This window comes from Erithacus rubecula (genome assembly GCF_903797595.1).
Source record: "Erithacus rubecula genome assembly, chromosome: 6".
Lineage (NCBI taxonomy): Eukaryota > Metazoa > Chordata > Aves > Passeriformes > Muscicapidae > Erithacus > Erithacus rubecula.
Genome location: NC_136688.1, coordinates 49,332,909 through 49,346,566, shown reverse-complemented (window position 1 = coordinate 49,346,566; position 13,658 = coordinate 49,332,909). Strand labels below are relative to the sequence as shown.

At 46.2% G+C, this 13,658-nt stretch overlaps 1 protein-coding gene across 1 annotated transcript; it reads right to left on the bottom strand.

The window, feature by feature from the left end:
• Positions 1-4,213: 4,213 nt before the first annotated feature.
• SLC25A47 (solute carrier family 25 member 47) lies at positions 4,214-12,880 on the bottom strand. The gene is made up of 6 exons (XM_079309803.1): positions 12,674-12,880; positions 7,573-7,616; positions 7,221-7,292; positions 6,783-6,965; positions 5,457-5,727; positions 4,214-4,738 (listed from the first exon to the last, which is right to left on the bottom strand). Exons 1-6 carry the CDS (start codon positions 12,699-12,701, stop codon positions 4,452-4,454), a joined length of 885 nt encoding a protein of 294 aa, XP_079165929.1. The 5' UTR covers positions 12,702-12,880; the 3' UTR covers positions 4,214-4,451.
• Between the last annotated feature and the right edge of the window lie 778 nt (positions 12,881-13,658).

The window sequence follows — 13,658 nt, the reverse complement described above, 5'->3', positions numbered from 1 at the left end:
TGCAAACTATTAGATCTGTCTTTTGTAGAATAGAAAGTTGCTAGCCCAGATGCAGTCTTAGCAAAGGTGATTTTATTTGATGTAGATAACACAGGTGGGTTAGCCTGGTTATTATGTTTGTTCAAGGAACCAAGGAAAAGGCAGAAGTGCAAAGCAAACCTAGGCCTATTGCACAAGTTTCAAACTTGTGCTAGAAATAGCAAGGCTTAGCTTTTGTCTTTTTCTTTACAGTTTATGTGAGCTGACATTTCTAATTCAATGCCATTGACTTCAGCATATTACTGAAAATGTTTCCCAGAGACTGTCTCCATCACCCACAGGCAAAGCATCTCAGTGCCAGCAAGGGCATAACAATGAATAGAAAAGTAGGTTGTTTTTTTTCTCTAGAAGTAGTAGAACAATTCTTTGGGGGGAAAAGCAGCTTCTTAAATCCAGTAATAAATAAGCTAGGTCCTAATTACTTTAGACTTTAATTATGACCTCGCTGTTCTTGCAGTCTACTCTTTGTCATCTTTAAGCCATACATAAAAGATAAGCCTTAAATTTACTTTGAAAGTGCTTTTACAAACTTATGCAAATATATTGTTTACAATATATGCAGATTTGTTCTGCTAGATTTATTTCATTCACTGAGAATTAATTTTGTTATTCAGCAAAGGGAAATAGCTGTAGGAAAAACAGTGCTGTGTTCTATTCTAGATAAGCAGATGGATTATTTTATAACAACAATTGAAATATGTTCTTAACGTTCTAGAAAGGGAAGTGTGATAGGAAAACTATTTGGTATTTGTTTGCTGAACAAGTACTATTTTCAAGTTCTCTGATTAATTCATACTAACATGCTTCTGAGATGTTACAGTTTCTCAGAGGAGTCTTGGTGAATTCCTGACTCGTGTAATTGCAGTTCATGTCCCAGAGGTCATTTTCAAGGTCAAGGCAGTTTTCAAAAGCACCCTGAAATGTTATCAGGCATTGTTCATTACATTTTCCTCAATTTGCCCATTTTGTTCATCTCAGTGTAATAAAGATGTAGATAAAAGTCTGTATCAAACTTTTGTTTTACTTTTTTATTATTCTTTAAAAGCCTTAATTTGCCCTTACTTTGGTTTTTACCTCTCTTTCTACCTTTTTAGGTGTTGATTTGTCATCTGATGTAGCTGGCCCTTGTTTTGAAGTATTGAACTGTGGTACCTTAGAACCCCCTTCCAGGTAAACTTCAGGCTGTTCCCAGAGCTCTTAAGGGTCAGTTGTGCAGGGATAACCTGGTGACAAGCCAGGCTGGATGTGACATGTCCCTGTGCACAGCAGCCACCTCTGGGGTGGGGGAAGGTCAGAGAGACCTGTTTACAGTGACACCTCAGTAGGTTTGGAGCAAAACTGGTGCTTAGGTGGAAGCACAGTGCTCACAATTTCTCTGCAAAAGCACAAATTCTGAATAGCTCCCTACAGCACTTCCACAATCACCAAGAGGATTCCTGAAACCTACCTGCATATTCATGAGCAAACATGAACTTTCAGCAACATGGAACCTGATCCCAATTATGACTTCAAAGAGGGTTGTTTTTTTTTTCTCAAGGCTACCAGATTTGTTGCTGAAAGAAATTGTCTATACAACAAGCTGCAGTCTATACAGCAAAGTAAACCAAATATCAGCACAACAAATGTGCCTTATTTCTGTTGGCTGGCCTTCAGCTAGCTAGTTTATCAAAATAAACAGTTCTGTGATCATTATTGTAGCTAAAGGTCAAGATAATACAGATCAGAAAATAAAACATTCAAGTGCTAAAAACCAGAAGCAGACACCCAGCTTGGTGTACATAATGTGTCCTGAAAGTAAAGAAAAATTGGTTCAAATTCATGTGCCTGTGTTTGCAGTACTCACACAGTCAGTTCCTGTACCTGTTGCTGTTTGTATCAGCTGAGTTCTTCCTCAGGTTGTCACCCACTCACTGTGTAGATGTTTTTCCCAGAAGAGGGTTCTGAACAGGATGGATTGTGAAGCCCTTATCTTACCTTCCTGAAATAAGCTGCCTGGAGATATAATTTGCCTCTCATGTAGCATTTGTTCAGACCTCGTGAGAGCCTGCTTATATGTGGTGCTGAATACCCTGAGGCTTAGAGTTCTCAGCCCTTCCACTGGCTTCTGCAGTTATTCCCACTCACATTTACAACTCCTCTGTAATTCCTCTCCCTTGGAATCAGCTGTATTTCAGTTGCACCCACAGGAGGAGACATTTTCAGTTATCTGAGGACATGAGCATACTGTTAAAGATGAACTATTTAATATTCAAACCTTGGGCTGGCCATGGATGGTATCAGTGCTGCCAGACAATAAATGGTTGTTTAGTCTGTTTTGCAGGCATTCTTTCACTGTCTCAGTTCAGAGGCTGGCTGAGAATAACATGGGATAAAGGAGTGTGATTCCAAACATACAGGCAGAGCAGGGATAAATCACTGCCCAGTTAAACACATCCCTTGTACAAAAAAAGTGACCCTTAACAGGAATTCCAAACCTCTAGGACATAATTAAATCTTTTTTTTTAAGACTTTCTGACTATAGGACGTTTGGTGCTGACACCCACAGCTGTCACCAGGGTGGTGGGTTGCTGAGGCCATAACCATTTTGGAGAGAATCTAGTTCAGTGTTTCATTTCACTCCCCTTAAGGTGACATAGTGTGCATCAGCCTGGTCTCTTCACCCTGCTCTTGAGATCAAGTGCTGGAAGAATTCAGGTGCTTGTTTGATATGATAGCATGGCTGTGAATGTGTTTAAAAGGCCAGTTGAAAGCTTAGATTTCAGGAGGAGTTGTGGAGCTTTTTAATGGTCTCTGTCTGGGGTAGAAGTTCCCTTTATTCTTGTCTAGGAGCACCAGAACTCTTTAAACTTGTAGTTCTTTCTATCTGCTGTAAAACTGCAGCCAGTGTAGTAAAACCATGCCATCAACTGGTGAGAGTGGCTGCTGACCAGAAGGGTCTTAAATATGAGAACTCCTTTTAAAATGCACTATTCCCCTTTCCCTCCAATAAACACATTTTTAGCAGAATCTGAGAGGTTGGATCCAGAATGCTTCAAGTGTCATCATCCAGGGATAAAGCCAGAAGCATACATGTGGCCCCTGAAGCAGGATGAGCAAACTAACATTTCTGGGTTTAGGGATTTTCCTTCTGAAGCAATAGCATGGCCATTGGCTTTTCAACTAACTTTTTAATGCAAAAAAAAGTAGGAATAACTAATGAAAAATAAGTAGCAGGACGATGAGAAAAGAAATAATAGAAAATTCTGAAATTCTTTCAAAATGCACTTTTGGCAAAATACGTTTGGCTGCTCCTAGCAGTATAATTTAAAGGGAGAAGAGCATGCACCTTTAGAAGCTGGAAATCTTGATTATGCTCTACAACTTTGCAACTCTCCTCTAACTTGCCTAACCCTGCCAGCACACAGATTTTATGGCAGCCTTTCCTTTGAGAAGCAAGGAGGTTTTGCATCCATTCCTACCCTCGCTCCAGGATGGGAACAGAGCACCTCCAAAGCTGTGCCAAGCTGGGACTGTGGCATGCAGAGAGGGCTCTGGAGAAAATCATGGGGAGAAAATCACAGGGAGAAAATCAGAGAGAGAAAATCACAGAGAGAAAAACAGAGAAAATCACAGAGAAAAAAACAGAGAGAAAATCATGGGGAGAAAATCACAGAGAGAAAAACAGAGAGAAAATCACAGAGAAAAAAACCAGAAAATCACGGGAAGAAAATCACGGAGAGGAAATCAGAGAGAGAAAAACACAAAAAAATCAGAGAGAGAAAATCATGGAGAGAAAATCAGAGAGAAAACCAGGGGCCTGCCAGGAAGCTGCGAGACCATTAGCACAGTTATGTACACAGACCATGTCTGCCACTCATTAAAGAGCAGCAGGGAAAAGAAAGGACATTCCTGCCTCAGCTGCTGCCAAGGGGATATAATTGGAGAGTGCTTTGGGAAAATGACTGCTGGGAAGGGGAAGTTGCAGCCTGAAGCACAAATATATGAGTCAGGCAGTGAATGCAGTGCAGGCATAGCAGGTAAAGAGCACATGCTGGAGAGTGTCAAATCTTACACAAACTCCCTCCAGCTCATCCTTGAGTTGGGAGGATCATTTTCTGTGCCAGTAAGAAAAAAATTACTTGATTTACCAGAACCCCTGATCAGACAAGCAACTGAATATAAAAATTTGCAAATGTTTCAAGGACCTAAGCAGCAGCTACAGTCTAAATTCCTTAATGAGATAAAAGGGAGGTTTTATCTGAAAGGCTCCCTGATGAGTTTGTAATCCTATAAGAATAAAACAAAGCCATCAGTCATTACCTTTGGGCTGAAATGTCCCTGCTTCTTATGCTGTCCACCAATGCAACAATTGTTTGTGGATGTTGTCTTACGAAAAAAATAAATAAAATACACTTTGGACAGAGTGGAACAAGCTATTTTTTCTTTATATAATGATCTGTAAATCTCAGTACACCTTCATATGTTACAAACACTACCATGTTCACAGGAAAGGCACGAATGCAGTTTAAACCCAGTCCTTTGAAAAGCACTTTTGGCCCCTCCTTTCTCACACTTTCCCTCACACAGTGGATCAGGCCTTTGTACTTGTGCTGGTCTGATTCATCTATTTGCATTCGTGATTTGATGACATCCATGGGAGTACCTAATCCCCAGGCCAGGACTCCAGCAAAACCACCAGAAAGCAGCACAACGAGGAAACCTGCAGCAGAGAGGGAAGGGAGGAGGGCAGTCAGTTCACTTGTGTCTCATCCAGCTACAGTCATCTCAGATTTGACAACACTCTTTGGTAACTTTCATGTTGTAAAGGAGTTATTTCATGCAGCTCTTGCATTTGTGTGTTTGCAGTGATCTCAGAGAACTTTTGCACATGTGACACTTGGAACACGATGTGAACTAGAGATATGGCACAGCCTGAGAGCACTCACACCCTCTTCAGATGGATCTAATTTTTATAATTCTTGGGAAGATGCTCTTTTGCTGAACCTTACCTATTCAATCTTTTCTCAAAGTGGATGGTTGCTTTTTGGAGCCAAATCACAGCAAAGAACCTGAAAATCCTTTACCTTCCCACCTGGACTGACCCTTGTCTGAGCTCCATGACAGTTCCAGGAGCTTTGTCCATGTTTAATTTCTTGTTATCCTGTTTCTGCATTAACAGGATTTCATATTCACATTCCAGGCATCAGAGTGTGTGGTAAAAACCCCTCCTGCAGGAGGAGGAGGAGCTGCTCAGGGACAAGGTGGGGTCAGTGAAGCCCTGGCATTCAGCTGCTGGCACTGAAACCAGCACACACAGGAGGATCTGGGTGAGGTTTTATAGGTACTGGGTGGTGTTTGCCCAGAGACTGGTTTCCATCTTAGTGTGGGAATAAATGAGCCATTTTTGCAGGTAATGCCAGATGGTTTCCAGTACCTACCTGGTTTATTTCTCCCATCTGGTGTGAGCCAGTCACACAGAGCAGAATAGGAAAGGAAATATATTGCAGAAGCAGAGCAATCCCTGCACAGTAATGCAGAACAGCCCTTGTAGAGACCCCCAAAGCCTTCCTCCTTGATGATAACCTTCAGACAGTGCAGAGACCCTTGGTACTTTGGCTTGGAAGCAGGCTGATGTGTGATGGAAGGGTGTGGGTTCCTCTGAGTCTGCATCCGAACTTTAGCCACCTCACTTGGGTTTGTCAACACAACCTGCAAAACCAGAGCATTTTTACCCTCACAGTCAAGCAGTGTTTTGATCTCCCTCCTGAAAATTCTTGTCTCCCAGTTTTTCAGGCAATAATATTGTCTGCAAGTTCCAGCAAGCTCCAGCCTCCTCCCTCTGCCTATGCTGTTCCACCCAGCAGCAGCAGGACAAGTGTGTAAGCTGCCCTGGGCAGAGAGGAAGGCAAGGCAGAAATCAACACAGGATATTAAATACCTGTAACTACTTGCTGAACTAGATGGGTGTGGAAAGGGGGATGTCCTCAGGTCTAGGGAAGCATACATCAGGGCCCTTACTTGTGTCTGTATTTGTGTGTGAACCATCCAGACTATAACAAAGTTAGCCTATGTTGAGTCACTGACTGCTAGGAAGGACCTGACCATCTGGACTGCTCTGTAAGAGGATTGTGACCAGGCACACATTTCTGCCCAGCATGCCATCAGTGTGATGGGATGAGCTGCTCCACATTCACAGCACCTGTGGATGCTCACCCTCATCTGCTCCCAGTGGGAAACTGCTCCTGGGCCCAGCCTCACCTCCCTGTCCAAGGATCCTGCAGGTTTGAGAGGCAGGATCACTTCTCAGTGGTACCTGTTGAGTTTTAAGTCCTGGCAAGGCAGCACTATGCTCTGCCCATCCCTGCAGTGATGCTTGTGCAGCTGCTGGGAAAGCCCTGACCTGTGCTTTAACTCCACAATTGTGTCTTTCTTACACAAACACACCATCCGAGACACTTGGGGAGTTTGCTGCCTGTGTTTTTTCTTCCTTGTTCTGTTGGCTGCCAAGGTCTGTGTCATTTTAATGGCACGTTCTTAAGTGTTGTGGTGCTCCAAACCAAACCCAGCACGAGCTGCCCAGCGGGACTGGGCCACGCCACGGGGCCAACCAGTGCAGGGCCAGCGTGGGCAGAGCATCACCTCCCCTGCACAAACAAACCCAGCAGACTTGGTGCAGGCTCCCCTGTGGCCTCTTGGGCCAAAACAACATTCCCTGGTTTTGTTTGTGAGCAGGATCTCCTGCTGTGCTCTCCCTGCTCACCTACCCGGGCAGCGCCGGCAGCAGCTCCAGCCAGAGCCACATCCAGCTGGGATGGCCTGGCATCCACAGCCCCGTAGCGCAGCCTGCAGATGGCACCCAGGCAGTTCTTGTAGGTGCCAAAGGACACAGAGGACACCACTGACACAGCGAGGGCTGAGGCAGTCACTCCTTTGTAGAACCCCCGGACCTCGTGGGAAACAGAGGAGAAAGCACTTTTAATGGAATGGCATGGGAAAGTATCTGCTCAAAAGCACCGGCTGAGAATTGCTGGGTCAAAACTTATTCCCACCTTGCAGCTCATCAGCAAAGCTAAATTCCACCCTGACCCCTCTCCCAACAGATGCTCGTATGCAACTGGTGCCCTTCCTTCCCAAACTGACAGAGGCTTCTCTGAAACAAGGCATGTGCAACTGTGTCAGCAATTCTGATAAGAGGCACCTACCTTCTCTGTCCTGTATGTTTCCTGAACACAGTGCCAAAATCCTCTGTAGTGGTTCTCAGTCTGAATTCTCACCTAGGAAGACAGGGACAACTTTAAAATGCAGCTGTCAGATCAAAAATAAATAAAACAACAAATGCCATGGCAGCAAACTGGATAATTAATTGTAAAATAACATCATCAAACAAATTGAATTTTTTTCAAAACACAAACAATATAATCAAATACAGAGAAATATGCAGATGTAATGCAGATAAAGTATTATAACAGGACTAGTTTTCTGAAAAGGAGGAGAAAAACAAAAGGGCCTGTTTGTTTTTGTTCTATAGTGAAGAAATAAAGCTGCAACAGGTACCTTTACTGTGTCCAGTGGATAACCCACAGCTGTGCTTAGACCACCTGAAACAGAGAATATGTTGGAGATGGTTAACTGCACATGTCACAACAGACCATTTCACCCATCACAGAAGGGCTCTGGGGATAGCAGAGAACAGCTCCAGAGCCCAGCTGTGCCTGGCACCAGACTTCTCCAGTAATGATATCTGAGCCAAGAATCACAGAGAAAAATGCAGATTTCTCTGTGTGACCGAGGCTCACTCAGAGAAACAAACAGAATCAGGGAGGAACACCAAGTTGAGACAGGAGAGACCGTGGGAGCACTGCCTCACGAAGGGAGAAGGGGGGATTTGTTTCCCTGGGCTGCATTTGTTTCCCCTCTCATTTTAGGCACTAAAGATCTTTGGACCATGTCCAAGCATCCCCCATCACAGGGTCTGGAGCGATTTTGGCGCTCGGGGCTCGGCGGGATTTGGGGCAGGGGGGAATTAGCGCCGGGAGTGTCCGGGAGCAGCGCCCGCCCAGCACGGGCAGCTGAGCATCACTGCCCTGCCCAGCCCCGGGGCTGTGCCGGTCCTCAGCAACACCCACACTCACCCCCAGAGCTTCAAACAGCCCCCGGATATGTAATAATCCTCTGGGACAGAGCCACTGCCTTAATGGCAGGTAAGGAGGGCTAAAGAGCTCCAACAAGGATTTCTCTCTGTTGCAATCATAAACAGATCTGAGCTCACTGCATTCCAGCTCTGACTGTGAGCAGGTAATACAGGTGACCAGCAAACTTCCTCCCAGTACATCACTGGGCAAGTCACCCGAGAGGAAATCAGGCTGGAGAACAATGGAGCTGTATCCCCGTGGGTTATGTAGACAGAGATCAGGTTCGTAGCAGTGCTGGGTGAGCCCATCAGGCAGCCAGGCATTCAGAGGAACAGGGCACATCTGGTGGCTCACCTGATGAAAACTGCCTCTCACTGAGTTCTTCATTACAAAAGAAAGATTGAAACCCAAGCTACTTAAAAATGTGTTAGTTTGTGTGGGCACGTTCACCTATGATTACATGACTGCTTGAGAGCTCTCCCATGTTCTGGAGAAAAGCAGCAGCTGCTCTTGTGAGTCACCAGGAGACAATCCCAAAGTGCATTACTCAGAGGAAAACAACCAACAGCATCTTTCTTACAGAAAAGTGAGATTTGTTCTTCAAAAACATCTATCTGACACCAGATGAACAGCAATGAAGGGGGAAAGGACATAGGTGGAAGAGAGACAATGATGGAACGGAGAGGGCAAGGGGGAATAGACAGGCAATAATATGGCCTGAAGAAGCAATGGCTTTGGTCCAGGCAGAGACTGACAATGCACAAAGTCATCTGGGGACACCTGTGCTGTCCCAGGTTCCATCAGCCAGAGTAAACACAGACACTGCCAGCCAGGGAGGAGCAGCACATAAACCAATGCCAGGGTGACAGTGCTGACCTCACAGCTGCAGTCCCCCAGCCCAAGCACCCATCTCAGCTGGGAGGGTTCAGCATATCTCATTGCTTTCAGAATCCTGAGCCTTAGAGGACATGGCATGGGCTGACTGGGTGCTGCAACACAGGGGCACCATGCACAGCCAAGTCCTGGCTCACTGCACTGGATAAGGGTGTAGGAGCTTGGCCTCATGCAGATCATACACCAAGGATGATTTGGGTCTGTGTTTGACCTCCCTTCTGGGGAAAGCACCCTGTTCACACGTTAAGATACAGAGACAGCAGCCACAGGCTGTCCAAAACAGACTGTGTCAGCCCTAAAGGCTCCAATCAGCTTGGCTCCAGTAAGGACCAAACATCTCCACTTGGAAGGAGGTTATAAAAATATATTTTTATATATATAAAGATGTGAATCCGCAAATCTCCAAATAAACAAACCTGCCATGAACTGTGCTGCTTAGGGGCACAAAGCACTCCAAGCAGTTGTCAGAGCTGAGGAGCTCAGCCAAGTCTATCAAAGGATGAGGAATGAGGACTCTGCACACTGTCACACGATATAAATAGCCTGGAACTAAGATAGCATGACCCACACATGCCCTGTTTGTGCAGAAAAACCAGAGAAGGCCAGCAATGAACACTGGGCATAGAGGAGAGGGTTCCTGGGGGACTTCTGCTGAGTAACACCACATCAATTGTAACAAAAATAAATAGCAAAACCAGGGAATTTACCTTTTTCAAAATTTTAGTGAGCCATTTTTTATGCCTCCTTTATCTGAGATATTCCCAGGTATTGAGAGAGGTTGCAGCATCCCCTACACACACAGAATGGATCACTCACAGTCTCTACACAAGCCAGGGAACTCTGACCAAGCAATTCAAGTAAGGAGAAATTCTGGGATGGCAATCAGCAGGAAGCAAGTGGCAGCTGTACAGAGCCCACCAGGCTGCAGCAGCTCTGAGCTGTTGGCAAACCCTTGGCTGAGACCCCCAGGGAGAAGCAGGGATCACAGTCCATGCACTGCATGGGCAGACAACAACTTTCAAAAACCTTTGTTTTGGGCAGAGTTGGGAACATCAGTGCCCCACACACTAAGCAAGCTGAGCATGACCCCAGCAGGAGCTGCTTTAGCTGTGAGGAGACAGCATGTTGTTTCTGTAGGGGGTTTAGTTTATCTGCCCTTGGACTGCCTGTAACCTCCCAGCTGTGGAAAACCCAGTCTTGCTGCAGACCCTGCTGCTCTACCACCACTGGGTAAACCTCACCTTCCTTCCCCAAATCTTTACTGCTGACATAAGAGTCAAGTCATCCTGCAGCCATCAGCAGCCCCAGTCAGCAATCCCCACCCCTGCCCTGGCCCAGGCTACTCAGCAGGGCTAGAAAGAGTGCCTGGGATCACAGGAAAATTCTAGTCAGGAGGGGCATCAGGAGGTCTCTAGTCCAACCTCCTGCTCAATTTTACAAGCCAGGAAGGACTGCTCCTGAAACATCCAGCCACATTTGCTGGTTACAGAAAGTCTCCATAGTCACTAAGGATATTCCTCTCAGTTTTTTCTATCTGGAGCCATAGCAGATCACTGTTTCTTGTGCTGAAGATGATGAGTTTATCTCATTGCCACAGAATCCACTGCCCAGAGGTGATGCACAGTATTTGTGCAGCTGTCTGAGGCAGCCAGAGGCTGGAATTCAAATGGGCATGATGTCTGCTGTTTTTCAGAGGTGCTTAAGCCATGTTTTTTCCAAGACACTCTGAAAATAGGTCTAGGTCACAAGAATGTCAGTTAGTAAACAGAAAGTCTTATTTTTTGTGTTGCCTCAACTTGCATGATCCTTTTTAGCTGAGTTCAGAGACTCCTTAGGAACATGGAAACTGCTTCAGCTCTAGCAAACATAAACCCCAAAGCAAGCTCAGCACCAAAACCATCCCAGTTCTTGCAGGATGGATGTCCAACCCCAGCAGCTGTCCCATCTGAGGGGATGATGGCTCTGAAGCCCTACGCAGGTACCTCCCATGTGTCTATGGGCAAGCTCCCACCTCTGTCAACCAGTGAGAAGTTCAGTATCCAACCTAGAAGAGCTCTGAGCTGGACATAGAGCACGGGATGGAAAATCTTGCTCTCTGACACACTGAGGTCAGTAAAGTGCCTTACAACAAGCAGAGAGTTTTCTGGTCCCAGCTGGATCTCACAGCCTGCGTGCCCTCAGGCAGAGCCTGTGTCCAGGGCACACTGAGAGATTCTTGCTGCATGGCTGGGCAGAACACGATGCTGGAGCCTGGACAGGGGGTCACAGCACAAACCCTGGCTTTGCATGAGAGCTGGGGCAGAAAGCCAAGGTGAATGACCATGTTCAAACTCTGTTTTCAGCTCTCCTTGTTCCCTTGGAAAAGAAGTTTGTCCTTAAGTGACTTATCTCAAATTGTGCTAAAATAAGCAAAGGAATCCAAGCAACAAATACAATAATCTCTGCCCCACCATGAATGTGAAGTCTGAGAGGAGGTTTGGTTAATCCTTCTGGGATGGACATCCTGCTGCCCACCCCAGGACAGGGCTTCCTTCCCTTCTGAAGTCAGAAGGGAAACAGGAGAAAGATCAGCTGTCATGGTGGGGCTGGTTGTATCCCCCCTCTCCCAAAAGGGGTCTCCCAACCCAGGAAGACCAGCACCCCAAGTATAGGCACAGCAGACACCTCCAGGGCTGGATGCTGCTGAGATGCCAAACCTCACCCCAATTGCACATATTGGGTGATGAGCAATTAATGGGCAGGGTAAGACTCAGCATGGTCCTTCCCAGGACAAGCACATCTGCAGCAGGACCACAGGCTGCTCCTGGTGAGGGAAAATGCCAAATTTCGGTGAATGTCAAAGCAAGAGCTGGTTTGGATGGATGTGCCAGCCACCTGGTAGGTTTAGCTGCCTTTCTGTCAGTGGTAACCCAAAGGCTTTTCTCGTGGTATTTATTGGTATATATTATCTTGTATACTCCACTAAATCTAACGAGATTTCAGCAAAGAACTGAGACCAATGGCTATATTTTGTAGTTTAAAACGAAGATGGGTTTGAGCAGTACGTGCTCTAAAAATGTCTGGAATTTAATCACACTTCTCTCCTGTTACTTTTTTTATACACAGCTAACCTACTTTCTCCCAGATCAAAGCCTGCTGCGTAGCTCGCCTGCGCTGAGATCCCCATCACGGCTGCAAATACGCCTTAACCTAAGATAATGCAAAGCTCGTTCATCCAGATACTCTGAATGCAACAAGAACACGGTGCTTCCTCCCCTCCTGTCACAAATCAGCCCCTCAGCCCCAGAGCCGCTCTGGGATGCCAGACACGAGGGGGTTTTGCTGTCTGGGCAATACAAGCCGGTTTGTATCCGCACAAAACCCATTACAGTCTGTCTCTTGCTATTAGAGCTTCAGCCTGTCCCTGCCATCAGAGCCGAGGAGGTGGCAGGCAGTGACCTCAGCTGACCAAGCTGCAGCCCTGCCTCTGCAGCCGCTCTGGGACATTCCCACTTAGTCAGGAAGAACACGCTCTGAACCAGCAGCCCCCATCCAGACTCTCAGCTCTGCTGTTGAGAGCTGCTCTGAGCCGAACGAGAAGGAAACGCAGCTATCTGCTTTTGCCAACGAGCGCTAATTCGTGTATTTACCTCCGATGGCCCCAGCAATGAATTCCATCCAGAGTGCGGCTGCTGCCTGAATCACCCTGACGAGGGAAGGGAGGCAGGAGGGACGAGGACACCGGTCCGGTCTTCCCAGAGCCCCGCCGGTCCTTCGGAGACCGGGATTTTGTCATTTAATCACCTTCCTACCGCCTGCTCCTGCCCCTGGGGATTGCACGAATCCGTTCCCTGGTGGCAGAGCTGGGAAGGCTGGAGCAGTTCCAGGAGCACAGTGAATAAGTAATCCCATGCAGCCCTGAAGTGCTGCGCCAAAGCCGCTGTTCCCAGTGCCCTTTTGCCTGGAAAGTCCCGGGGGTGGTGACTGCCAGGGCTGGAAGGGGCCATCCCCTGCTGGACCACCAGCCCCGCTGTCAGGTTAAGACCTCGAGTGCTCTAGGCACAAACTTCGGGTAATTCTCTAAAAAAGCAAAGCAGCTAATAGTTTAAAAGGTTATTTATTACAAAGCACATCTTATTACAAAGCACATCAGTCTCAACAGGCAATAGCAAAAAGCAATGGCAAGAGCAATGGCAAGGCAGCTAGCAATGAGCGAATGGCCAGAAGCCAAAATGGCTAAAATGCAAGTGGCTAAAAGCCAAATGGATGAAAGCAACAGCTCTCCCCAATGCATACTCTTATGTAGGATTTTTCCAACAAGCTAAGACACAAACTCAAACTGCCAACCCTTAACCTATTAGAATTCTGGTTTCTTAGCACTCCAGGTTATGTATAAGCTACACATACAACCCATCTTGTTCTATCTGAAAAATGTAAGTAATATTCTTACTATAGCTCTATTATGTCTAAATCTTGTCTGCAGCTGTGGGCCTGGAGCCTCCACTGAAGATATCAGTGTTTCAGCCTTCACTAGAACTCGCTCTGCTACTCTGGCATTTGAAACCTTTTACTTACTGAAAGCATTAGAACTCACTCTAAAATTACTGACTTACTTCTACTTAAATGTCTACTTTA

Bases quoted from the DNA above. Each gene is read 5' to 3' on its own strand.
- SLC25A47 (XM_079309803.1), bottom strand. From the start codon at position 12,701: ATGGAATTCATTGCTGGGGCCATCGGAG. The intron at 7,293-7,572 runs GTACCTGTTGCA...CTGTCTTCCTAG, and splicing joins ATCCACTGGACACAGTAAAG to GTGAGAATTCAGACTGAGAA. The intron at 4,739-5,456 runs GTAGGTACTGGA...TCTCTGCTGCAG, and splicing joins AGATGGGAGAAATAAACCAG to GTTTCCTCGTTGTGCTGCTT.